General features: G+C 44.8%; 2 protein-coding genes across 3 annotated transcripts; one reads left to right on the top strand and one right to left on the bottom strand.

Annotated features, from left to right (window-relative positions):
• The first annotated feature begins 5 nt into the window (after positions 1 to 5).
• LOC121306527 (E3 ubiquitin-protein ligase RNF167-like) lies at positions 6 to 14,615 on the top strand. Of its 2 annotated transcripts, none has more exons than XM_041238283.1 (10): positions 6 to 243; positions 2,385 to 2,490; positions 3,569 to 3,649; positions 3,800 to 3,922; positions 4,639 to 4,726; positions 5,137 to 5,227; positions 5,959 to 6,064; positions 6,478 to 6,571; positions 10,799 to 10,879; positions 11,297 to 14,615. In XM_041238283.1, exons 2-10 carry the CDS (start codon positions 2,395 to 2,397, stop codon positions 11,662 to 11,664), a joined length of 1,128 nt encoding a protein of 375 aa, XP_041094217.1. In that variant the 5' UTR covers positions 6 to 243; positions 2,385 to 2,394; the 3' UTR covers positions 11,665 to 14,615. The 2 variants fall into 2 exon arrangements, with proteins under 2 accessions (XP_041094217.1, XP_041094218.1); XM_041238284.1 differs by lacking the exon at positions 6 to 243 and adding an exon at positions 1,031 to 1,157.
• Positions 14,616 to 15,662: 1,047 nt separating this feature from the next.
• LOC121306528 (profilin-1-like) lies at positions 15,663 to 19,643 on the bottom strand. Its single transcript, XM_041238285.1, has 3 exons — positions 19,273 to 19,643; positions 16,878 to 17,067; positions 15,663 to 16,285 (listed from the first exon to the last, which is right to left on the bottom strand). The coding sequence occupies exons 1-3, from the start codon at positions 19,399 to 19,401 to the stop codon at positions 16,188 to 16,190; spliced, it is 417 nt and encodes a 138-aa protein (XP_041094219.1). The 5' UTR covers positions 19,402 to 19,643; the 3' UTR covers positions 15,663 to 16,187.
• Positions 19,644 to 25,708: the final 6,065 nt, after the last annotated feature.

Here is a 25,708-nt window from a genome sequence, read left to right as displayed (position 1 = left end):
TCTTGGCCCTCGCATGCAAACTGTAAACACAAGAAACCGAGACGAAAGCGGCGGAAACTTATCATAATATCGAGAACAAGGACGCTGCGTAACCCTCTTTTAGCACCCCGGGGGGCGATTAAAATAAACGCAGTTTCCCATATTCCGTATACCCTAATTGCGAAAGAGCAGAAAATAAAAGGTTTTTAAATACAGTTTGGCCTGAGAGACCGCCAGGCAGACCAGCCTCTCCGAGTTTGTTTGGTAAGTAAGGAAACAGAAGAAGCGTATTTTGTATTTTTTTGGGGGGAGTAAATAAACACATACGTGTTTGGCGCTTGTAAGTCTTACTGCCGCTAAAGTTTAATTAATTTCTGAGGCTGTGTGACAGTGGAATTTGTAACGATGATTATAGTTAATGCGAAATAAATAAAACGTCTTAAATTTACTGCAATAAGTAGAGTGTAACGCATTAACCGTCATTTGTTCAAATAAACTTATAATCGTATTTTATGGGGTGCTGTGTTTTCAAACCACAGGTGTTGTTTTCATTTATTCCGTGGTGTGACTTTACAGTATATTCGCTTTTTTTTTTTTTTATCGGACTAAAGAATTGTGTACATTGTCGATTTGCTTCAATGACATATATAATCTCATTTTTTCGAAACCGCTGTTGATAAAACCGCGCATATGCCGCACATTTGATAATATTAGCTTGTAAAATAATAGGCGAACTTTACATTATTCTTAGGAATAACATTTATTAGTCGGGTGAATACCCGGGCATGTGAAATTTTTCATCTCTCAGCTGAAACAAAATGGCTAATATATATATAATTAGTGCTTCTGGCATGGAATTAAGAGTACTGTATCTCCCTCTGGTTTTACTATGTATAATAATATCTTTATATAGCGCCTTTCATAGTGGACCTCCATCACACAGCGCTTTCCAGAGGCAGGCTGTGAACTGCGCATTATATGCAGAGTCACTTCCAATAGTTGATTTAGCATCTCATCCGCAGAGCACAAGGAGGTGAAGCGACTCTCTCAGGGTCACACACAGAGAGTCAGTCAGTGGCAGAGGTGGGATTTGAACCCGCGACCTTCTGGTGACAAGCCCTCGACTTTAACCACTGGACCGCACTCTCTGCTTTTGCTTGATCAGCCACTGTGTGTAGGTAAAAGCTCATCTGCAATTTATTAGACCAGTAAAGTCACATGGGAATAAGACTCCAGTTGGATCCATTCCTAGTTTTAGTACAGGTTTAATAAAGCCCCTTTCACACTGGCATGATCTACCCGGGTCAGAACCTACCCGGGCAGGATCTGGTGTCATACGGGTCGGGTACGAGACCTGAGTGACAGACGCAAGTCCACAAGGGCCTTTACCGGATGCGCCACCCTGAGCAAGACAGGACCGCTGAGTCTCATGTTTTAAAGGTAGACTGTCAAGCGCTTGCAGATTTCAGAATTCAGGAGCTCTCCGCACATCTGGCCTTTGTTTGTTTGCCGTGAAGAGAAAATATTCAGTTTACGTTCCTTAAAAATAAAGGTCGCCAGGGTTATGCAGCCACACTGTCAATAGGGTGTCGCCACTAGAAAGATCGCTCGCTTCTGAGACCAAATAAACAGGCTTCGCTTTAATCCAGGGTTTCTCAAACCCCGGTCCTGGAGACGGCTGCTGGTTTTCATTCCAACCGAGCTCCCAGTTACTGAGCTAGACCCTTCATTAAACTGATCATTTGCTTAATTAGATCTTTTTAATTGTTTTCAGCTCTTAAACAGTTGCAGATTAGCTATAACATTTTCTAACTTGAACTCTGCAGCTGTTTAAGAGCTGAAAACAATGACAAAGGTCTAAGGAAGGTCTAAGGTCTAGTTCAGTAATTGAGAGCTTGGTTGGAACGAAAACCCGGCAGACCCAGCAGGAGTCCCCAGGACCGGGGTTTGAGAAGCCCTGCTTTAATCAAAGTGTAAGTCATGCATAGATATTAAACTCTCCAACAGCGCTGAATTGAAAGGCCTAAAAACCAAACGGGAATATTCTTACGCCAACGAGGGGTGGCTAGAGCTGGCGCATTGCTGAGAAGTCTTGGTCCTGCGTTGGTTTTGTTTTTGAAGAAGTGAAAGCGGTGTGACAGTGGGGAAGTGAGGCAGGAGGGTGGCAAGATCTGTTTGTCATGAGGTCCCAGGCTCCCACGTGGAAATGGATTTCTTAAAAGCCTCTGGTTCAGTTTTTCTCTCCACACTACAGAGCGCTCTAGCAGTATAGGAAAGAGAACTCCACTCTCCACACTGCAGAGCGCTCTAGCAGTATAGGAACGAGAACTCCATTTAACACAGCAGAATGCACAAGTATTAGGTTCTCTCTGATTAAGAATGCGGCTCTGTGTTGCCCCCTGCAGGTCAGTGAAGATGCTTGGGAGGACGCCCCTGTCGCTGGCTCCCCTTCTCTTGTTGCTGCCCCCTCTGCTGGGGCAGCTGCCCTTGGCAGGAGCCTTCATCTACGCAGTGAGTACCAGGGCTAGCTGCACCAAACCAGCAAAGTAAATAAACCGTATGAACATAATTTAGATCTTTTATTAATCAAAGACACTACAAAATGATCCCGCCAAAGAAAGAAGCCATAATATTATTCGTACAGTAGTATTTGCGAATAGTCACATTTTTCAGTTGTCAGTTTTGCCATTAAATATATGGAAAATTACAAAGCAATTCAATATGTTAACATTGTTCAGCAGGTTTCATTCGACTTTGATGAAGCAAAATTAGTTCATTCTAGAGGGGGGTGATGCAAAACTTTTGGCCAGAGCTGTGCTCCACCTTCAGGCATGGAAATAAGACTCCCATTCCACAGCAGTTGGATTAACCACCACAGCACACAGGTAACAAGCTCAGGTGTGTCTTATTAAACTCCTAGTAAAACCAGGACTGGATCAAACTGCTGCGCAACAGGAGTCGAAAAGAAACTTATCACTTCTATTTGGATAAAATTCACTAGATGTGATTGAAAAGTGACAGGTGCAGTAACTTTTGATTGTACTGATTAACAATTGACATCACGAAGATGCTGCAGAATGATCTGTCGCTCTCGGGCAGGTGTTGTGACTCCTGGTCTCCCGGTTGGTGGCCCGTCATTGACAGAGTGTGTCTGGCTATACCGTCTCGCCAGGTTTGAAATTGCTGGCTGTGAGCGCCCAAGACGGCGAGCCACAGCCCAGTCTCCCAGTCCAGCCTCCAACATGCCGATCGCACGAAGGCGCTGCTCTCTCGACAGACGTGGCATATTTTTTTTTTTTCTGTGATTTTTCTTTATTCCTTTTATTCAGGCTTGCAATTCAGCAGCTAAAATCACTCCATAGCCAGCGTCCAGTCAACTGCCTCACTAGATAGGTGATTAAGTGCTTCAGTCACTCAAGCGTGGTCAAGGATGAGTGATTCAAAAGAAACCAGAAACATTTAGTCAACGTCCATCATTCATATGCCTTATTTCTTTGTCGAAAATAAATGTGTTACAATAGTGATGAGTTTCTTTTAATGCTCGGTGTATTAATGCAGCTCTGCCTCTGTGTGTGTGTGTTTTAATCAGGTGTCGAACAGCAACACTACTGTGATGTTTGATGACCTGCCTGCCCTTTTTGGTAACCAGCTGCCTAAAGATGGATTAAAGGTAGGTGTGTTTTTGCTGGGATAGTTAGTAACCACTGGGTCTTTTTCAGCTTAGAGTCTGTTTAATATTGTATTGTGCATTGAGTTCAAGTCCTTGTGTGTGCGTAAATGACTGGAGGTATACAGCAGTGTCCCGTCCCGGCTTTTCCAGGGTTTTCTGATCAATGCCCGTCCTGCCAACGCCTGCTCCCCTATCGAGGGCCCCCCTGCCAGCAACAACGCCAGCAAGTTCATCGTCCTGATCCGAAGATATGACTGCAACTTTGACATCAAGGTAGGCTGGAGAAATCTCAGCTGTGGTCAGGGCAATACAGCTTCATTTATTATACTGTGTGTGAGGGGCTGTCGGAGTCGAGGGCATTCGTTCTGTAGCTGTGCTCAGTGTTGTGTCTGAGGGGCTGTAGAGTTGAGGGCTCTCGTTCTGTAGCTGTGCTCAGTGTTGTGTCTGAGGGGCTGTCGGAGTTGAGGGCTCTCGTTCTGTAGCTGTGCTCAGTGTTGTGTCTGAGGGGCTGTAGAGTTGAGGGCTCTCGTTCTGTAGCTGTGCTCAGTGTTGTGTCTGAGGGGCTGTAGAGTCGAGGGCTCTCGTTCTGTAGCTGTGCTCAGTGTTGTGTCTGAGGGGCTGTAGAGTTGAGGGCTCTCGTTCTGTAGCTGTGCTCAGTGTTGTGTCTGAGGGGCTGTAGAGTTGAGGGCTCTCGTTCTGTAGCTGTGCTCAGTGTTGTGTCTGAGGGGCTGTAGAGTTGAGGGCTCTCGTTCTGTAGCTGTGCTCAGTGTTGTGTCTGAGGGGCTGTAGAGCTGAGGGCTCTCGTTCTGTAGCTGTGCTCAGTGTTGTGTCTGAGGGGCTGTAGAGTTGAGGGCTCTCGTTCTGTAGCTGTGCTCAGTGTTGTGTCTGAGGGGCTGTAGAGTTGAGGGCTCTCGTTCTGTAGCTGTGCTCAGTGTTGTGTCTGAGGGGCTGTAGAGTTGAGGGCTCTCGTTCTCTTTCTGTGTTCGCAGGTCCTGCACGCTCAGCAGGCTGGATACAGCGCTGCCCTCGTTCACAACGTCGATTCCAACAGTCTGCTCAACATGGGCTACAGCAACGGTGAGTGACTCTGAAGCACAGCCGCACTGCCCCCCCCCCCCCCCCCCCCCCCCCCCCCCCCCCCTCCCCGCCCCCCCCCCGCCCTCACTCCACAGAGCCAGATTCATTCACACGGAGCGGGCAGACCAGAGTGAACGGCAACACTCGAGGGGCTGGGACGTGGCAGTGAGCAGGCTGTGTGTGTGTGTGTGTGTGTGTGTGTGTGTGTGTGTGTGTGTGTGTTACTGGCAATTGTTTGTGTGTGCGATTGTGTCCCTGTGTGTGTGTCTCTGTGTTTCTCTATGTCTGTGTGTTTCTCTATGTCTCTGTCACTGTGTCTCTGTGTGTGTGTTTGTCTATGTCACTGTCACTGTGTCTCTGTGTGTGTGTCTCTGTGTGTGTTTCACTGACCCGCCCTGTTGTTCCCGCAGAGGAGACTGTGCGTCAGATCGAGATCCCCTCCCTCTTCATAGGAGCCACAGCATCGGAGTCCTTGCTTGAGTTTTACATGTACGATAAGGGGTGAGTGTCTCCAGCAGCACCCGCCAGCCCTTCATAGCAACTCCAAGAAGACTGCAGTAAAAAGACGTTCTACTTTTTGATATCAGTTTATTTATTTGTTGACAATGATCTAGGGTCCCCTGGTAAAAGCAGGGCAAGTCACACAGTCAATGGAGCGAAGGGGTTCCCCGAGGGTCTCCCCTGGTAAAGGCACGGCCGCGTGGTGTGAAGGAGAGAGTCACAGTCAGGGGAGTGCAGGGGTCCCCGAGGGTCTCCCCTGGTAAAGGCACGGCCGCGTGGTGTGAAGGGGAGAGTCACACAGTCAGGGGAGTGCAGGGGTCCCCGAGGGTCTCCCCTGGTAAAGGCACTGCCGCGTGGTGTGCAGGGGGGAGTCACACAGTCAGGGGAGCGCAGGGGTCCCAGGGGTCCCAGACAGCCAATGAGATCAAAGCTGACACCTGCAGGGTTGGCCTTTGTCCTCCAGGGGTCACCATTTCACTGAATCCCCACTGTGCAGCTCCTGGGTGTCAATGAAAAAGAAAATCAATATAGGTGACTTTCACCTCAGGACTCTCCATAGACACGTGCCCTATTATGATATCACCAGGTGACTTGCCTCTTGCCTTGCCTAGCTGTACAGCACAGTGCACACCTCTTTACAGGGCCTGTAACAGACACACAGATGAGTGCAGTACCTTTCCACTAACCCCCTCCCCCCTGCTGTGGACCCTAATCGTTGTGTTTGTCCACAGCGGTCACCTGCTGCTGCTCCCGGACTTGCCCTTCCCGCTGGGATTCTACCTCATTCCCTTTACCGGAATCGTTGGAATAGTCATCCTAGTCATGTTCACTATCATGGTGAGTCCCAGTTTAACAGGGTGACGTTCAGTGCATAGGGAATAAAAACCGCTGCTATTAAATGCATGTCTCAGGATATATATTTTTTTTCCCTTGGTTTTGGCACTCAGCCTTGCCGTTTAGGAGCAGTTGGTTTTAATTTTTGAAGAAACGGAAAATTGATTAAAAAAAATAAATAAATAAAATATTAATAACAATAATTGCTTGCAAAAATGTAAATAGTGTTATCTTTCCCACTCTGTCTGTTGGTTCTCTCAAGGCTTTCGGAGAGCGATTTGAATTTAGTGTTTTTATTTGCCTTTCATTCATTTGTCGCTCGGCTTGTTTAACAGGCCTGGTTTTTTTGTTTTTTATTGGAGTTGGTTTTGCCGTGACAGTGACGGGCGCTGTGTAAAATCCTTTGAATTCTCCAGATCGTGCGCTGCGTGCAGTACCGGAAAAGAATCCAGAGAAACAGACTGACCAAGAGCCAGCTGAAGAAAATCCCTGTCCACAAGTACAAGAAAGGTGAGAGTCAGACCTGCCATATCCTGAAAGATAAGAATACCTGTATAATACAGCAAACCCTGCCGTACCCTATCCTGGAAGGTACGATACCCTCTATTAACCGATAGACTTCCAGCACGTGTCATTTACACAGGCTGCTACTGGTGGATCAACAGCCATTTTATTACAGGTTCCAAAACAATAAATTCAGCCCTCTGCAGGACAGAAAAAGAGGGCGTGTGTTGGGAATTCAGTTTTGCTTCTGAACCAGTTCAGCTGTGTCCGGTAAAAACAAACAAAGCGAGGGATTCGCATCATTGCTGTGCCATTAATGAAAAAGCTGAAGCCAAATGCGTTTTTAACGACACAGCCAGTGTGGTTAACACGCATGGTGCACAAAAAATAGATAAATAACCAGGGTTTGTTTTTGGTATAGACTTGAGAAATCACGGTAAGAAACGTGTTTGGCATGCTGTTTTGCTTGTCCGCTGTTCCCAGTGAAATCAGACAGGTTTTATGGTGCGTCTGTTTGTTCTGCTTTTTAAGGTCTTTGGAAGCGAGACGTTTTTATTGTTTTATTTTGAGGTTCATAACTATAAAGTTTATATGCCAGCCGGAGGATAACAATACAGCCATTCAAACAGGTTTGCGGAAAGCTCGATTTTCCTTTCCTTTTTTGTGTTTTTTAGTTGCATGCAAATACAGCAGAAGAATTAGTTTACATAGTTAAAACAGGCAGCTGTGGCACAAACCAGCCAGCAAAGAACATAAAGTTTACGAGCCAGTGTTCGGCCCGTCGCCCGGCTCCCAGCAGCTGACTGATCTCAGAACTTTGTTCAAGTCGGGTCTTGGAGGCTCCCAGTGCTTCTGCCTCGACAGCGGGACTTGGAAACCCTGGGTAGCATGTTCCACCCCCTCGCCGCTCTCTGTGTGAAGAGGTGTCTTCTTCCCTCTGTCCCGAGTCCAGTCCCCCTTCTATCTGCAGCACTGTCATGATTTTAAAATCTCACCGTGAAACATCGTTCAGTTCCCACCGTTTTGATTTGCACCTGCTTTCAGCAGGATATTGAGGAGGGGATGAAACACATCTTCAGATCAGAGTTATTCTCTCACACGATTGATAATAATTTCACAAGCAAAACCCAATATTAACCTCTTATGCCAGACCAGGTCCGACATTAAAATTTTCCCTTTCCATTCCGATGTCTGGACCTTGTCCGACATCATCAAAAAGACATCAAGCAAATGTCTCTAGTCGTTTTTTCTCTGGAAAAAGCAGAGAAAACCATTCAATGGCCTATCTTGTAGCCTCTCATAACCTATCACTGCAGTTCTATCCCCTTCCTCCAGGGGGAGCCCTCACCCACTCCGGATTTGAAACTCCAAAGCACACGACAGCACGAACCCCGCCCGTTGTGTTTGCACTCAAGCAGGAGAAAACGAACAAACTAAAACAGCCCAACGATTCAACAGAACCGCTCCGCTGAAAAGGCTTTTTGAAAGGCCAGCGAGCTGGAAGAGTGTGTCTCTGTGTGTTCAAGACTCACAAATCTTTGCAGTTTTGAAAGTGACTCTGCATATAATGCACAGTTCACAGCCTGCCTCTGTAAAGCGCTTTGTGATGGTGGTCCACTATGAAAGGCGCTTTATAAAAACAAAGATATTATTACATGAATGAGAATCTGATTGAAGATGCCAATAATATCAACTTTTCAACGCCACCTTTAGTTATTATTTGTTATTCAACAAATCGGGCCCCGTTTGAATTATTTTGAACAGCAGCGCCGCCTTTTAAGATCAACCTGAAACTGACACTGCTTGCGTCGAAGACTCAAATAAAAAACGAGGTTAGGAGCAGATGAGCAGGACGCAAATGTGGCTTGCTTATTCGAGGTACTCCTGACGTTTACTCCAGCACGCGCACCCCAGCCCCCTCTGCGGTCTCCTGGCTCGCAAGAGGCTGTGTTAAAATGAAATGCTTGTTGGCCCGTTCAGCTCTTCAAACCAAAAACGCCAGTTGTCTCTGAATAGCTGGATATCGGAGTGCATATTTATACCTCAATGTGACGTATTTAAACCCTGTCGATGCAGCTTGAATTGGGCCTGCTTTGTGGTGCAGCCGCTTGTCCTTGCAGGTGAACATTGCCTGAAGGCTTGTTGTCTAGGTTTCTGTGTGTAGTTAAAAGCAGTTAGGGGGGAGTGAGTGATATCGAAAGGCTTCTTTTAAGAGCTGACTCAAAGCGTTAGTCGTGCAAGGCGATGGGAGACAAGGTCTCTGGTTCTTCCTCCTTCACAGAAACGCCGTGCCAGGGGTGAAGTCAAACATCTGTTCAAGTTTCTATGCTAGGGTTGCACCCGATCAAAACCTACTCGACGTTGACCTTCAAAGCTGCATTGCCTTTAGACTTTACATTGAAAATTGACTAAAAATGCATACTAGTATAGAGAACTCAGTGCTGTACTGGGGATCTGAGAGCCAGCTAATTCAGTACAGTCTAGTATAGAGAACTCAGTGCTGTACTGGGGATCTGAGATCCAGCTAATTCAATACAGTCTAGCGTAGAGAACTCAGAGCTGTACTGGGGATCTACAGTGGAGTCAGACATCAGTGTGTTTTTTTAAATGCTCAAGTGCTCTTGCAGAAGTCTGTGGGTAGCTGATAAAGCTTGGAAGCAACTCTGCTTCTGCTATTTGTCAGATTCTTATCAACCAAATATAGGTTGTGTTCCTACAGGTGCAGATTACTGTATCACAAAAAAAAAAGATATACTCATATATCCTTATTGCAAAACAGCACAATAGCAGCTTGGCAGTGCAGTTGGATAATTGGGCCTCTAGGCTGTGAAGCACTGCAGTCCTATCAATAATATGCTGCTTTTAATGTTGCTTTTTTAAAATAGACGTGTTACAGCAAACCTGTGTGTCTCCCTCTTAAAACCGTGATGATGTGGGGTAGAGAGATTCTCCCTTTGTGTTCCTGTATTCTCAGATTATCTGTTAAGGTCGCACTTCCCGGCACAGTAGCTTCTCCAGAACAAAGCATTGTACTCCCTAATAGTGCCTAACAAGCACATCACTAACCAGAGTTTCTCCTGGAAGACAAGTCCTTCCATCAGCCTTGTCTTTACACCAATACACCAGTGGTTCTCAATCCTGGCCCTCGAGATAGAATCCAGTCCAGGTTTTCACTCCAAGCAGGCTCTAATGTAGTTAACGGAACCTGCTGAGAGGCAATTAACTAATTCAGGATCTGGTTGGAATTAAGACCTGGACTGGAATAGATCTCGAGAGCCAGAATTGAATACCCCGGCTTGATCAGAAGCCTGCATTAAGAGCTGTTGGTTATCGTTTCCTCACTGCCTTTTTGTGTCTTTTCATTATTAGGATGTCTTGGGTCGGCTTCTACAGTTTGGCAGGAAGCAGATAACAGCGAGACCACTGTTTTTTTTTTTTTAAATGGAAAATGTATTTATTTTTAAAATGTATTCAGTGCGAGAGTAGCGGCTTGTGCTCAAATGAGAGCCTCTCTTTCCTCGCTCCTAGTTTTAGCGTCGCGCGGATGATAAAGTCTTGAAGTGCCTTTTCTCGGCTCTGTTTTAGCCACTGTCGGTTTTGCTCGACTCGTTGGCCTTATAAGGCAATCCTCTCTCTCTCTCTCTCTCTCTCACTCTGTCTGAAGTTTGCTCAACTTGGCTAGGTTTGTGTGCTCCTGGCTTGCAGGAAAAAAAAACGCAAACCTTGCCCCTCTACCACTTCCTCCTTTGTGGTCAGCTGTATGACAGGAAGTGAACTGTTCTGGCTTCATGTTTTGTAATAGACCCAGGCGAACGGCGCGTCGTTCTCTCCCTCTCCTGTCTCCCTTTTAAAAAAACAAACAAAAACGAAGCAGATGAGATGCAGGTAGTTAAGTGCAAGCCTGGAACAAACAAGGTTACAGTGCATTCAACGAAGGCTCTGTTTTTAATACACAGGTATAGATTATAGCAGATTGTATATAGAGATAGAGAAAGAGGTCCTTGCATTGCTGTGTTTAAAAAACAACGCGGCAATGTCTCTTAATTCATTGATGTTACTGAACCCAACCTGAATGTGAAACTTTATTTAGCACTCTGGTAAATTAGGTACTTTTTATGTTTTTGTTTTTTTTATTTTTATTTTATTGTTCTGGAACAATAAGGCAGATTGAAAACACCCAGAATACTGCACTGGAGAAATATATAATTGTAAAAAAAATCTCTGTCCTCGCAGGTAATGAGTATGATGTGTGCGCGATCTGTCTGGATGAGTATGAGGAAGGGGACAAGCTGAGAATCTTGCCCTGCTCCCACGGTGAGTGCTCCCGCGCAGTGAATAGTGTCTCCAGTCGCTGTGTCTCCTTTAGCCCCGCCTCCAGTCGCCAACTCCTGTATCCTCGCACCCAATCACAGTTCCTCTATTTTCCCAGTCGCCATTGAGAGACTTCTGGTTCATTTCTTTCAGCGTTACTGCATGTCCTCGCACCCTCTCTTCTCTCTCTCACACCCAGTCGCTGTGTCTCCTATCCCCTCACCTAATCAGTCTCTCATTTCTCTCCCAGACTATCACTAAGTGCATGAACCCCTGACTAGCCCAGTCACTCCCCCCCGCCCCCCACACACCCAGTCGATGTATCTCCTGTAACCGCCCCTCCCATGTGAAATCTCTCCGCCTAACGCTAAGTGCATGGACCCCTGACTCACCCAGTCTCTCTCTCTCCCTCCCTCCCAGCCTATCACTGTAAGTGTGTGGACCCGTGGCTCACCCAGACCAAGAAGACCTGCCCCGTGTGCAAGCAGCGTGTGATACGCACCGCGGAGGACTCGGAGTCCGATTCGGGATCCGAGGGGGGTGAGTCGGAGCGCACCCCCCTGCTGGGGCCCCCCTCCCCGGCCAGCACATCCCAGGCGCAGGGCCAGGCCTTCGGGTCGATGGGCGAGTCAGCGAGCCTGGCCGCCCCGGTGGAGAGCTACTACACCTTCGAGAACGAGGAGCAGGACTCGGAGTCGGAGGGGAGTCTCAGCGAAGCCCCCCTGCTGTCCGCGGAGCAGCCCACAGTCCAGGCACACTCTGCAGCCACGGGGCCGGTCCGAGTCTAGCAACACTCTCGTCTTTCTTTTTGTGTAGAATCGCTGTCATCCTGATTTTTTTTGATAACTATTAGGGGTCAGTTCCTGGTTTTCAATTCCCTTTTTTTTTTTTTTTTTTTTTAAATCGTTCCCCTTTTGAATCGATCCCAGCACGTCGCCGATCAAAACGGCAATGCGGGGTGTTCTGCGAGGAACGAGCTTCTCGCAGCGGTGGGCAAAGGACTTTTTAAAATTTGAAGTCCGCTGTTTTGTTAGCCAGTGAAGTCGTCTTCAAATGAAAACAGTTGAACAGCAGTCGCAGCGAGGATTTCTGAAAGATCAGTTCCCTTAGCAGAATTAGGAATAGACTGTTAAAAAGGACTTGAAATGCAAAAACAAGAATTGACCTCAAACCTGATTAGTAATAATAAAACAAAGGCTAGTACTGCTACCGTGAGTGGTATTATTATTATTATTATTATTATTTTTTATTTTTTGTCTTTGTCGGTAAGGATGGAAACAGGACTCTCACTGCAGAGCGGTTTGATCCATTCCTGGTTTTGCTATGATATTTTTAACCAGATCAAGCTGGTAGTAATAAAACCTGGAATGGATCACACTGCTGTGCAACAGGAGTCTTATTCCCATCCCTGCACAGAACAGCCACGAGAAAGTCTATATGTTTTATTTTTATTCTGCAGAGAATGTCTTAGACTTTTTTTTGTTTGATCATTTTTTTAAGGTCTTTTGAAAATCAATGTATTTTGGCATGGCTTCATGCGTACGGAGAATTTAAGTTAACAAACACAATAAGGTGAGTTTTGGGGGAGCACCGTTCAGAGTTTTAAAGGGTGCTTTTTATCTGTCGAAGTGTTTTTTTTTTTTGGGGGGGGGTGCGGAACTGTTTTGAGGGAACCTTTTCATCTCCATATCTGGGCTCTTTTTTTTTACTTTCTAGTTTCACAAAATACTGAATGAATCGCCTTTTTAGAGAATCTTTATTTTTGACTCTTTCATTGAGACGTGCTGAAGCCTGTTAATTATGCTTTGGCATGCAGGGTCTTTGCAGCTTATCCATTAAGTGCCCTTGCCCACTTTTAAAGACCGGCAGCTTTGTAATTTTTTGGAGCATTCTGAACTGGCATCATCGACCTGTTGCTTTAATTCTCTCTTTATGTTGTTATGATAACTGTTTTTGTGAGCAGAAGTCGTGTTTAGATGCTTCTGTTCATTCGGCAGATGCAGCCCTTCGGATGAAACTGAAGCTTAAAAAAATCAAATTCTTAGTGGTTTTTTTCCCCCACAGCCTGTCAGAAACTGGAAGTGGAGACCCTGCTGTGTAATGGACAGGTTTCGCTGTGTCCCAATCGCCTCCTGTCAAATCTGTTACTCTGTTGTTTTAACACGGTGTCTTGTGAACCCTTGATAGACTCCCAAAAGGAGCTGGGCTCTTCTATACCCTGATCCAGGGCTGTCTAGTCAGTCCCGCTCCTGGAGGGCTATTCCACTCCAGGTTTGTTTAACAGCTGCAGTGAGATAATGAACTCGGTCTGGATGGAGTTTAATTGGCTCACGATTTTAGAACAGGGTCGGAACAAAGACCTGGAGTGGAAGAGCCAGCTTTGCCCAGCCCTGCTTTGCATTGTCCCGAACTCTCTTGTCTTGTACCCCCAGTTTTCCCTCTCTCTGAAGCCCCTTAAGAATGTAACGCTTTCCTTCAGTTCTGGTGAATTGTATATAAAATGTATTGTTTCATCTGTGCCATAAAACACTAAGTACACACTAATGTATACAGTTTCTATTGGGGATTCCAATGATCCATTTGTCACCTTTCTGCGGTGAGGAATGCGTTGTGATTTTATATTTGTATGCTTGTCCTTTTTTTATTTCGATTGTTTCTCAAACACACCACAATATTAAACTGCCTCCTGCTGTCGTTTCCTGTGCTGCAGGTTACAGTGAGTGTGACCTACAGCACAGGAACTGATGCAGTGCCAGGTATCAAATGCCACTGTGCAAAAATAAATTATAAAGAAAATCTGGGTCAGTTTGAATGTAAAATAAAGAATAAACGTTATCCAGACCTGTGATATCTCTAGTGCCTGTAAAAGTCGTTTTCTTGTAGGGTTTCTGTGGAAGACATTGTACTCCCTAATAGTGCCTAACAAGCACATCACTAACCAGAGTTTTCTCCTGGAAGACAAGACGCTGTTTGTGATGTTAAGTGAGCTGGGAAGCGCGCACGTCGTCTTCAGCTTCGTCCCGTGGCTCATCTCGGCGCAAAAGGGACTCTATTTGGGTACATTTGTTAGTCAAAAACAGTTTGAAAGAGCAGGACTTTGTCATCTTCTGTGTGTCCATGTAAAGGGCAAACTGGGTTTTCGATGGGTTTGTGAAATTCATTTTTTTTTTTGTTTTTGAAGAATATTCTTTAATCTCGTGGTGATTTGATAATCGAGAACTCGCTGCGCTAGTCTAAATTGAATGAAAGGGTTAGTGCAGGGTTTGTAATTTGCTTTTGTGCACACCTGATGTCGGTGTATTTTGAAGTTGTTTTTGCTTTAGCAGAGGGAGGCTGTTCAGAGAGTATAAGAGCCTCCCTTTCTCTTGATTTGCACAACTTGAAAAAAGTTATAATGCTGGCTTATAGCTGCACTGAATATCTGAATGTTAAAACAATGAAAAGAAACATATTGATAACTTTTACTTCAAATAAAAATGTTTGCTGCTAAAATGCAATAGATGATAAGTTTTTCAGTATTTCTAACGACTAATTACAGTTTCTCCCTTGTTGAAATCACACCCAAAGCATTGTTTTGTGGGATGTTTATGTGGTATCAGAGAATTAACGAGGGGAGGGGAGGGGGGAACTACATTCCTTTCAATTTTTTTTTTTTAAAAAGTTAAAAATGAAATGTATAAGCACACTTCTGTAAATGTAGTTTTTAAGAAATGAATTACCAATAAACATGTTTCACAAATATAATCTCTAGCAGGGTGTGCTTCCTTCGTTTATAAAAAAAACTCTTCTATGATGCTGTAAACACATTTTTTAATATTTGATCCCGCATGGTGCCTGCCTAGTGCTTTGTTCCAAAATAAAACGCCTTCAGTATGTTTTGTTACTAGAAATCTGGATTTCTACATGATTACAGGCACATCCGTCTCTCCCCTCTCCCCACACTCCCCTTCTTGTAGCTCCCCTCACTGGAGTTGCTGTCACTGGGGCTTGTTTGTTAAGGCAGGCAGCATTCCTTGCTGCGTTTGAACTTGTTGCTTGTAAGGTAGCCTGTTGACAGCTTCAAGAACTTCTGAGCAACGAAAACCTGTTCGAAGGATTTATTGTTAAGCAGAAATTTGCAAGCGTGTTTTAAGCTGAAGGAACACGACTTTTTCGTGAGCGCTAGCTTGTAACCTGGTTCCAGGAGACCTAGGTTGAGGTTCCAGTATCAGCCTCACCCCCCCCCCCCCCAAAAAAAAAATAATAATTTGGGGACCCCTGGGCTCCCCTGCCTGTATGACTCACCCTGTCTGTGGTCATGTCCTCAACAGGTGAGACGCTTAGCTTAGAGCTTTCATATTAATCTCAGTTTCGCTGATCACCCCAGCCTTTCGTATTTCAGCAGAGCTGGCATTTGGCTCAGGGTGCGGTCAGGACTTGCACAAGCCTGTTCCCAGGTCTCTGCGCCTCCCAGTTATACCAGGACGGCTGTTTTTCTCAGGAACGGAGGCACGAGAGAACATTTCAGGAATGCTTGAATTTTTATGCTTGTGATCCCAGACAGACTTCTAAGCACTAACCCACTGCTCCAACAAGGAGATGGGGTTGTAGGATTATTTTTCACACCAATTTGCATGTGTGCTTGTCGTTATATAAAATTATCAATCAGACCAGCATTTGGGCTCTAGTGCCTTCATCAGTGTTACTGAAACTAAACTCAGGCAAGCAGACCAGTGTTTGGGCTCTAGGGTTGCTGAAGTAGCACACTTTATGTTTGTCTCAAGTTGACACATACATTAAAATCAGATAGTTTTTACTAAAACTTTAATGAGTTTAAATTGAGGTCTAAAAGGATTGCAGCAATTCGGCAGCATGGCTAAATAACCCCACCCCCTCACCACTCTGTGAAGCAGAGGCTCCTTTCCTCTCCTACAGTTCTCCACAGCACGATGCCAGTACACAGGAGCGAAGACTTGCTGGAATCGAGACAGCCTTAAAAAACAGGTTGATCCCTCCCACATTACTTGGTCAGAAATGAAATTTAAAATCACAAAAAACAAGACTTTTTTCAGGTTAAGTTCTATTTCTTTTTAAACAGAGTTGCAACACATGGCGATACACGGCTAGGACACAATGCTTTTATATACTATCTCCCGTTTAAGTGCTTCTGTCAAATTATATAGAACACTTAATACAAAAAAAAAACAAAAAAAAAGATTTATTTTTTATTCTAAACTAGTTCTCGTGGCCAGATAAAGCAGCGGTTCTCTTGGCGTGTTCCGTTTTGTGGTCCCAGTCCAATCAGGGTGCAGGAGGAAGTCGAGGGGCGGGGTTAGTACCCAGAGGCTCTCAAGTGCTTCATCATGTCGTAGACTTTCTTGTTCATGAGCCCCCCATGCTTACCCTCGTGGCCGATCACAGCTACCAGAGCTGAGGACCACACAAGGAGAAAAAAAAAAAAAGACAAATTAACTCAGGTTCATATAGTAATTTAGCAGACGCTTTTCTCCAAAGAGACTTGGAGACTAGGGGGTGAACACAGCAGCGGTTGCGATGCATCGGAGTCACTTCCAACAGGACCTCCTTTGTTTCGAGTCTCATCCGAAGGACGGAGCACAAGGAGGTTCAGCGACTCGCTCAGGATCCCACACACAGGGAGTCAACATCTGAGCTGGGAACCTCCTGGTATCAAGACTCTTTCTTTAAATCGCTGGACCAGCAAGATTTACACATACAGAATTCCTATATACACACCGCTACGGGCAAAGGGTTAGCATCACCTAGAACTTTAGGATTGAGACAAGTTATTTTATCACAATCAGAAGAAAACTACACAACAATATTGCCAAAGTCTACAGGAAACCATAATAGTGCTTATGTAGATTTCAGAACATTTCAATGACATATATGGGAAAACTACAAAGTGGTGTGTAATTCACTATGTGAACGTAACATTCAGCAGGCTTCATTCAACGTTATCAATCGCAAGGCGTTCACCCTACAGGGGGCTGCAGGACTCTACCTTTGCCTGCCTTGGCAACAGAGATGTTGTAGGTGGGCTCTCCCGGAGCCTTCGTCCGCAGGTCCACGGTCCACTCCTCTTCCGTGTCAAGGCGGTCTCTCAGGACGGAGCACTTGACCTTCCCCAGGGTCAGCCCATTGGTCAGGAAGCTTGTCCTGTCCTTCCCAGTCAGCACAGCGATCTCCTCGGGCTGGGGGGGGGGGGAGGTTTAAAAAGTAACAGGTTATGATGGGAGCCCAAAAAGATCAAGCCTCTGGACTCATTAGGCACTGGACAGCAAAGGCATGCGAGCTGAGGTGACCAGGCTGCAAGCGACACCCCAGCTAGGGTGAGTCATGGCTGCACACACAGGAAGGGAAACTGAGGCCAGGCTGGGATCAGCACCATGGCACTAGAGACAGGCAAACATTTTGTAACCTGCCCCCTACAGTTACCTGCGAGAACTACACCTGGACTGCAGTATGGAAGGCAGTGGGTTCGACTAGCTCAGTGGTTGGAGGAAGCACTGGGCTGCAGGGTGGAAGGCAGTGGAGTTAGTGTTTTTTTTTTTTTTTTGCTAACAAGTCTTCGGATGGGTATGCATTGCCTCGGGTTCATGTAGACGACAATGGCATTCGAGCTGGTTTCAACAAGCACGGACCGTGCAGAGTCGATCAGGAGCACAGACAGAAAAATCTTACTGCCCTGAAGGAGCTCAGACATTCCTGATCTCTGCACAGCCATGTCTGTGCCTGGCAAATCTCCACTAGACCTGGGAACTACAACACCCAGAATGCCATGGTCTCTAGTGCCTGGACCACATGCACTTCTGATGCACTGCATATAACAATTCTGAGAGTTGATGTCCCACACAAGGACCACCCCATCCCTCCTCAGCTCCACTAGAACCACACTGCTTCCCTCCCAGTCCCTCCTCAGCTTCACTAGAACCACACTGAGGGGGGGGGGGGGGGGGGGGGGTGCGGATTATACAGCCCCACCACTTCATCCTTGACAGCTGTCGGTCATGCGTTTGCCAAACCTGAATGTCAGTGTTTGATCAGCCAGTACGTGTCAAAACTTTGGCGAATCTTAAGAGATTTATCGTTGCTAGCCCCGCCCCTCCTCCGAGTCACGTCTGCACCCTTTCCGAGGAAGTCAGACTTCGTGGGTAACTTCCTGTTATGTTGATGTTTTTTTGTAACCAAAAAAGGAAGTTACAAGATTATGTGCAGCGAGAGAATGCAACACTAGTTTATTAATTCTGCAATTGCCAATTTGGAGACTTTTTTAAAAAGTCAGGATTGCCGTGCAGATATATATATATATATATATATATATATATATATATATATATATATATATATATATATATATATATATATATATATATATATATATATATATATAATTTCTCTCAATCTACGTTAGCTGCAATGGAAAAACGTACGCATGTTACAAACACAGTAATGTTAACGCGACGTAGAACGCAACGCGCTTGATTGCATGCATTCAAAATACGTATATTTTTACTGGTGATGTCATCGTGTCTGCACCCGTCTTCACAGGCACCCAGAATACAGCGATTTAAAATTAGTCAATCCTATCGTTGTCTATTGCCATGCGGGCCACTCCCTCCAGTATGAAGGCTGACAATCGCTTTACATTTCATGCATTGCAAGAGAACAGAATGAAAAGGTTAGACTGTAACAGACTGGTCCAATTCAGCACGATGGCGTATACAATCCCCAACGAATAACCCCTGAAAAATATAATATCACCCTTAAAAAAACACGAGGCACGTCCGGCGTTACCGAGTTAACTTGAAATTTATTTATAAAAGTTAGTCCTATTAGAGTTTTCTTGCACTTTCAGGTTGTGAAACTCAATTTCACAACCTAGAAGCGCAAGAAAAAAAAAAAAAAAAAAAAAAAGTCTGAATTTTGAAATTAACACAAAACTACTTCCAGTGTGATCTTGACCCCGCCCGCTGCCCCCCTCCCAAAAAATGCCGATATGTTACCGGGCAATGTAGACTAGTTAAAGTAAAACTATTTCTTTCCAAACCTAGGAATGCACAACGCGTATCTAAACGACAGATTACTGCACAGCCGTATCTCTGTCTAGTACATTAACCATTGACTTAACAGTAATAAACTTTTACAGGCTTACTGTTGAAACAGTAGTAGCGACAAGTCATTCAAGCAAGTTACAATCTAAAAAAAAAAGGAATTAGTTTGCACATACCTGTATTTGCGTATTATTACCACTGCAATGCATGCCTAAAACTTATTTCATAATAGTTTAAAACTGCATTAAAATAAACCACATTCAAACGTGCGTGGGACAGACGCGTTTAAATGTGGCTGGGATTGCATATGAATGAAAAGCTGATTAAATGGATGAACTGATTTACCGTCACGTTGCACAGGGTTTTACCCGGGGTGCTGGCCCAGATGGACACCCCGTCTTTGTAGCCGATGATCGCCGCGTCCTGGCAGTCTCCGTCGGCAAGGAGGCTGGACACATAGCTATCCCAACTCATATCGATCAACTTCAAACACACACACACAAAAAAAAAAAAAAAACCAAAAACACACAACAAAGTTGGAGGAGAGGAGAGTGAAGAACTGGAACAACTACAGGACCTGAGGCGCAAGCTTTTTCCTTTCAATGGGAAAGTAAATAAATTTGGGAGGTGTAAAAAAATAAAAATAAAAATAAAACACCACCTTGAAAGTCCTGACTAACGTTTCGGGCTCCAGCGGCTTCCAAGTGAGCGCAGTGAGGAAGAGAGCCCCTTTAAATAGAGAGGTGTGTGTGTGTGTAAAATACCAGGATGTTTGTATTTCCTCAGGTCTTAAATGTCCTCTTAATTAATTAATTAATTAATTATTCTTTTTTGATAGTCGATAATTAAATGGGGGTGGAGTGTTTCAAGTTTTTTCTTTTTTTTTTTTTTTTTAATGATTGTTTTAACGGATTTTGGGGGACTAGGTTGTCAGTGATTGTATTATCAAGGCGGAAGGATTTATGACGAACTACAGCTGGGAAAAAAAGGCGGTATCTGATTACCGGAATTTGATTTTATTTCTGTATTAATTTTTTTTTAAATTGTTGAATCAGTTGAAAAGGCTTCTAAAAGATGATCGCTAGTGCTTCCGATTTTTTTAAAATGTTTTTTTTAGAAGTTATGGTAAGCGCGTAGGAAGCCTACTTGAAGTAGCTATGGGTTATTACACTATGCAAGTAACTTCTAATTGTTTAATTGCATCATTCATCCATAGCTAAGCATTTCCCATAGTTATAGAGTACTGTGCTTTACAGTGCTTCCCTATGCTTTACCACACCCCTCTGTGCTTTACAGTGCTTCCCTATCCTTTACCACACCTCTCTGTGCTTTACAATGCTTCCCTGTGCTTTACCAGACCTCTCTGTGCTTTACAATGCTTCCCTGTGCTTTACCAGACCTCTCTGTGCTTTACAATGCTTCCCTGTGCTTTACCACACCTCTCTGTGCTTTACAATGCTTCCCTGTGCTTTACCAGACCTCTCTGTGCTTTACAATGCTTCCCTGTGCTTTACCACACCTCTCTGTGCTTTACAATGTTTCCCTGTGCTTTACCAGACCTCTGTGCCTGCTTCCCTGCTTTACCAGACCTCTCTGTGCTTTACAATGCTTCCCTATGCTTTACCAGACCTCTCTGTGCTTTACAATGCTTCCCTATGCTTTACCAGACCTCTCTGTGCTTTACAATGCTTCCCTATGCTTTACCAGACCTCTCTGTGCTTTACAATGCTTCCCTATGCTTTACCATACCTCTCTGTGCTTTACAATGCTTCCCTATGCTTTACCAGACCTCTCTGTGCTTTACAATGCTTCCCTATGCTTTACCAGACCTCTCTGTGCTTTACAATGCTTCCCTATGCTTTACCAGACCTCTCTGTGCTTTACAATGCTTCCCTATGCTTTACCAGACCTCTCTGTGCTTTACAATGCTTCCCTATGCTTTACCAGACCTCTCTGTGCTTTACAATGCTTCCCTATGCTTTACCAGACCTCTCTGTGCTTTACAATGCTTCCCTATGCTTTACCAGACCTCTCTGTGCTTTACAATGCTTCCCTATGCTTTACCAGACCCCTCTGTGCTTTACAATGCTTCCCTATGCTTTACCAGACCTCTCTGTGCTTTACAATGCTTCCCTATGCTTTACCAGACCTCTCTGTGCTTTACAATGCTTCCCTATGCTTTACCAGACCTCTCTGTGCTTTACAATGCTTCCCTATGCTTTACCAGACCTCTCTGTGCTTTACAATGCTTCCCTATGCTTTACCAGACCTCTCTGTGCTTTACAATGCTTCCCTATGCTTTACCAGACCTCTCTGTGCTTTACAATGCTTCCCTATGCTTTACCAGTCCTCTCTGTGCTTTACAATGCTTCCCTATGCTTTACCAGACCTCTCTGTGCTTTACAATGCTTCCCTATGCTTTACCAGACCTCTCTGTGCTTTACAATGCTTCCCTATGCTTTACCAGACCCCTCTGTGCTTTACAATGCTTCCCTATGCTTTACCAGACCTCTCTGTGCTTTACAATGCTTCCCTATGCTTTACCAGACCTCTCTGTGCTTTACAATGCTTCCCTATGCTTTACCAGTCCTCTCTGTGCTTTACAATGCTTCCCTATGCTTTATCAGACCTCTCTGTGTTTACGATGCCCCCCTGTGCTTTACCAGTCCTCTGTGTGTTTACGATGCTTGTCTATGTTTGCACTGGAGCTATGGCCCAAACTATATGAGCTTAATTGACAGCTTTAATTTAACACCATGTAATCAGAGAAACTACAGATCCTAAGAACGAGTCTATGGGAAGCCATAAAAGCAGTACAGTAGTATTCTATGTCAGATTTCCAAATGTCACATTTTTCAGTTCTTCGTTAAGTTTAAGTGCAAACTACAAAGCGGTATGTAATTCAATATCTTAATATGATTCAGCATGTTTCATTCGTCTTTATGAAGCAGAATGAGTTCGTTCTATCGGGGTGATGGTATTTTGAACACAAATGCAGCACACTGCCAAAGGAAATCGATTTTAATATTAGTTTGAAATTTGAAATAATTTCAGGACACGAGGAACAGAAAAATGTAATCGGTATAGGAGAAAACAGCTCCCCCCCCAGCGTGATGACACTTGTGAAACAGGATGCTGCTCAGTTTTAATATCCTTATATGGGTAAGTGAGTAAACGACCTGACTGATGCCTCAGAGCCCGAGTCTCTCACACACGGGTACTCGCTGTAAACCCGCGGGGAACATGCCTTAACTTCTCCCGACAGAACCGCAAGCAAAAGACAAGAAGAAAAAATTCCACTAACCAAAAAAAAAAAACTCTTCAGCTGTTTTTGTGCTCTGCTTTGCTGAATTTGTTCTGCAGTTTAAACTCAAACGTTTCACGTGTAAGCTTTAACCCAATTAAGGGCCCTCTCTGTGCTTTACAATGCTTCCCTATGCTTTACCAGACCTCTCAGTGCTTTAAAATACTTCCCTATGCTTTACCGGACCTCTCTGTGCTTTACAATGCTTCCCTATGCTTTACCAGACCTCTCTGTGCTTTACAATGCTTCCCTATGCTTTACCAGACCTCTCTGTGCTTTACAATGCTTTCCTATGCTTTACCAGACCTCTCTGTGCTTTACAATGCTTCCCTATGCTTTACCAGACCTCTCTGTGCTTTACAATGCTTCCCTATGCTTTACCAGACCTCTCTGTGCTTTACAATGCTTCCCTATGCTTTACCAGACCTCTCTGTGCTTTACAATGCTTCCCTATGCTTTACCAGACCTCTCTGTGCTTTACAATGCTTCCCTATGCTTTACCAGACCTCTCTGTGCTTTACAATGCTTCCCTATGCTTTACCAGACCTCTGTGCTTTACAATGCTTCCCTATGCTTTACCACACCTCTCTGTGCTTTACAATGCTTCCCTATGCTTTACCAGACCTCTCTGTGCTTTACAATGCTTTCCTATGCTTTACCAGACCTCTCTGTGCTTTACAATGCTTCCCTATGCTTTACCAGACCTCTCTGTGCTTTACAACGCTTCCCTATGCTTTACCAGACCTCCCTGTGCTTTGTTACACTTTGCTGTGCTTTTACTATGGAAAACGAAGGGAAGGAGTGTTTCCAGGACCCAGGCTCCACGCAGTTATAGCTCTCCCTGCTGCATTTCCACAGGCACTCCCAGGCTTGTCATGTTTTTGGTGCAGCCCGGGCCTGTGGGAACTTGTTTGTTCTTGCACGACCGCAGCATGTCGTCTGGTGCAGTCTGAGCCACGCTGCTTTACCTGTCCTCGACTCTCTCCACAGGGGCGTCGCCAGCTGTAAGGCTTCGCCCCCATGCTTGTTATTCTAACATATTTTCCCGTCTCACGCCGCAGCTAAAGGAAATGTGAAGACTTTTGAATTCTTTATACATGGTTACATGGTTAAAATAATGTTATATTTGAAGATTGGAATTTTCTATAGGAACCTGCACTGACAAGCGCTGAATCCATCACTCTCTCTGCTAGTGATCCCCTTGCACCCCCTCCCTATAGCATGAAACTATTCCGCTTCATAAAGTCGAATGAAATCCGAGGAATAAGGTTGGGTTAACATATTGAATTACACTCCGTTTTGTAGTCTTAACAATACTGCAGGAAAATTGGAAAGAAAAAAAAATAATACATTTTTTTACTTCTGGCTTCCGGTAGATTTATTTCTGTATTTTGCAGCACTATTTTGTAGCAGAGGTTAAATGAAGATCAGACACCGCTGCGTGCTGGTAGTTCAGATTTTGTGTGCTGAAATGCAGAAGTTTTCCTACGCAAGGTTTAGCGACAAGAGGAAGCTTGCACAGAACAATGAGGGAGGTGGAGGGATTATACAATGCACTGATTCTTTGCAACACCATACGGTTTCGTCTGTAAATATGCCAGCTCCGTGACAATCATTGCTAGATAGCAGTATATAACTGTTGGCATTATTCCTGCTGAATTTTACCCTTAGCGTTCCTTTAAAGGGGAAGAGCGGAGCTATTGCTACAGCTAATCATTTAAAAACCCTAGTTAGCACGTCTTTAAAAGGGGGAGCCTGTTATTCCTATTCTTCATAAGAGTTAAGCTCCTTTGCCCAGTAATAAAACCTCAGTACTTTATCACAGTTTCGATGTGCATTTCTGTGCAGTCCGCAGTTCTGTTTGATTTCAGGCACCCTCCAGATGCCAAGGGGTGATGACATCACACACAGGACAACAGTATCAATATGTAAAAAGTGTGTGTGTGTGTGTGTGTGTGTGTGTGTGTGTGTTACACTAGGTTTCTAGGTCATTTTGCATCAGCAGTGTCTTTGAGGTCAACCACAAGGGATGGAAATTAGACTCCCGTTGCTTAGCAGTTTGATCCAGTCCTGGTTTCACTAGGAGTTTAATAATAAGACACACCTGAGCTTGTTGCCTAGACACACTGGGGGGCTGATCAAGCTCCTAGTAAAACCTAGAATGAGTGGCACTGCTGTGCAACAGGGGTCCTATTCCCACCCCTGAAGCATTTTACTGGCTGCAAAGCCTGTCAATCATTGGGGGAAACAGCTAGTTGGTTAGTGACAGGAAAAGTGGCCCTGAAGGGGCGGGATAAGTTCACTCTCTGTGTGAAAGGACTGTGAAAGTGCCACAGGGGTTGCTTTAACCTAGTGTAGAAGAAAGTGTTAAAAAAAGAAAAAAAAAGTGTTTCTTTCGAAACTACACGCTTCAGATCTAGTTAGCGAGTAGATTTGCATGGTGGGGAGAATGTAATCGTTTAGCTACAACCAGCTCCTCAACTCCAAAACCAGTATGACCATCTGGAAACCAGTAAAACCAATTTGAGCAGTTCTTCAAATCTGCCGTTTAGACCAGGAAGCAGCTGTTTGCTTCAGAGCCAAGGGGAGAACGGAAACCACGAAAAAGCTGCAGTAGCCAGACAGACTTACTGAGGCAGATCTAACATCTGCTTATACAGATGACTGGAAGCCAGGACGTGGGTTCATTGCATATCACACCTTGTAAACATTTTTATTAAAAGCACAGCACAGTGTACTAATGCACTGAGAAATAATGAACTAACCCCTTCTCTAAGCAGGGTACAGCACAGGGGAGCAGGGTATAGCACAGGGGAGCAGGGTACATCTCAGGAGAGCAGGGTACAGCACAGGGGAGCAGGGTATAGCACAGGGGAGCAGGGTACATCTCAGGAGAGCAGGGTACAGCACAGGGGAGCAGGGTATAGTTCAAGAGAGCAGGGTACAGCACAGGGGTGCAGCACACGGGAGCAGGGTACAGCACAGGGGTGTGGGGTACAGCACAGGGGTGCAGCACATGGGAGCAGGGTACAGCACAGAGGAGCAGGGTCTGTTTGCAAAATGTCTTAGTACTGAGTCAGACAGAATAAATTAGCTGTAAGAAAGTGAACACTTTGTGTTTTTTCCAGCAGCTGGGGTGTGAATGTATTGAACTGTCCACTAACTTACCAGAAGCAGCCATGTGATTACAAACGGACGAACTTAACACTGGTCTTAAAATAAATAAAAGACAAAAAAAAAAAAAAAAAAAAAGTAACAGCATTGCGGGCAGGAAGTGTCTAAAAACGGATGCGGAGACCAGAACGAGGTGAAACCAGAACGAGATGGAAAAACATCACAGGAGTGCGAGAAAAACAACACGAGAGACGCACAGGCCTAATGCAGAACAAACAACAGCTTATTTGTGGAACAGCACTGCACCATATAGGGGTATTTTGGTAAAAGCACAGTGTAGCATTTAGCAGATGCTTTTATGCA

The sequence above is a fragment of the Polyodon spathula genome, chromosome 48, assembly GCF_017654505.1.
Source record: "Polyodon spathula isolate WHYD16114869_AA chromosome 48, ASM1765450v1, whole genome shotgun sequence".
NCBI lineage: Eukaryota > Metazoa > Chordata > Actinopteri > Acipenseriformes > Polyodontidae > Polyodon > Polyodon spathula.
The sequence above is the reverse complement of the archived record's forward strand: the minus strand, read 5'-3'. Positions and strand labels throughout refer to the sequence as shown.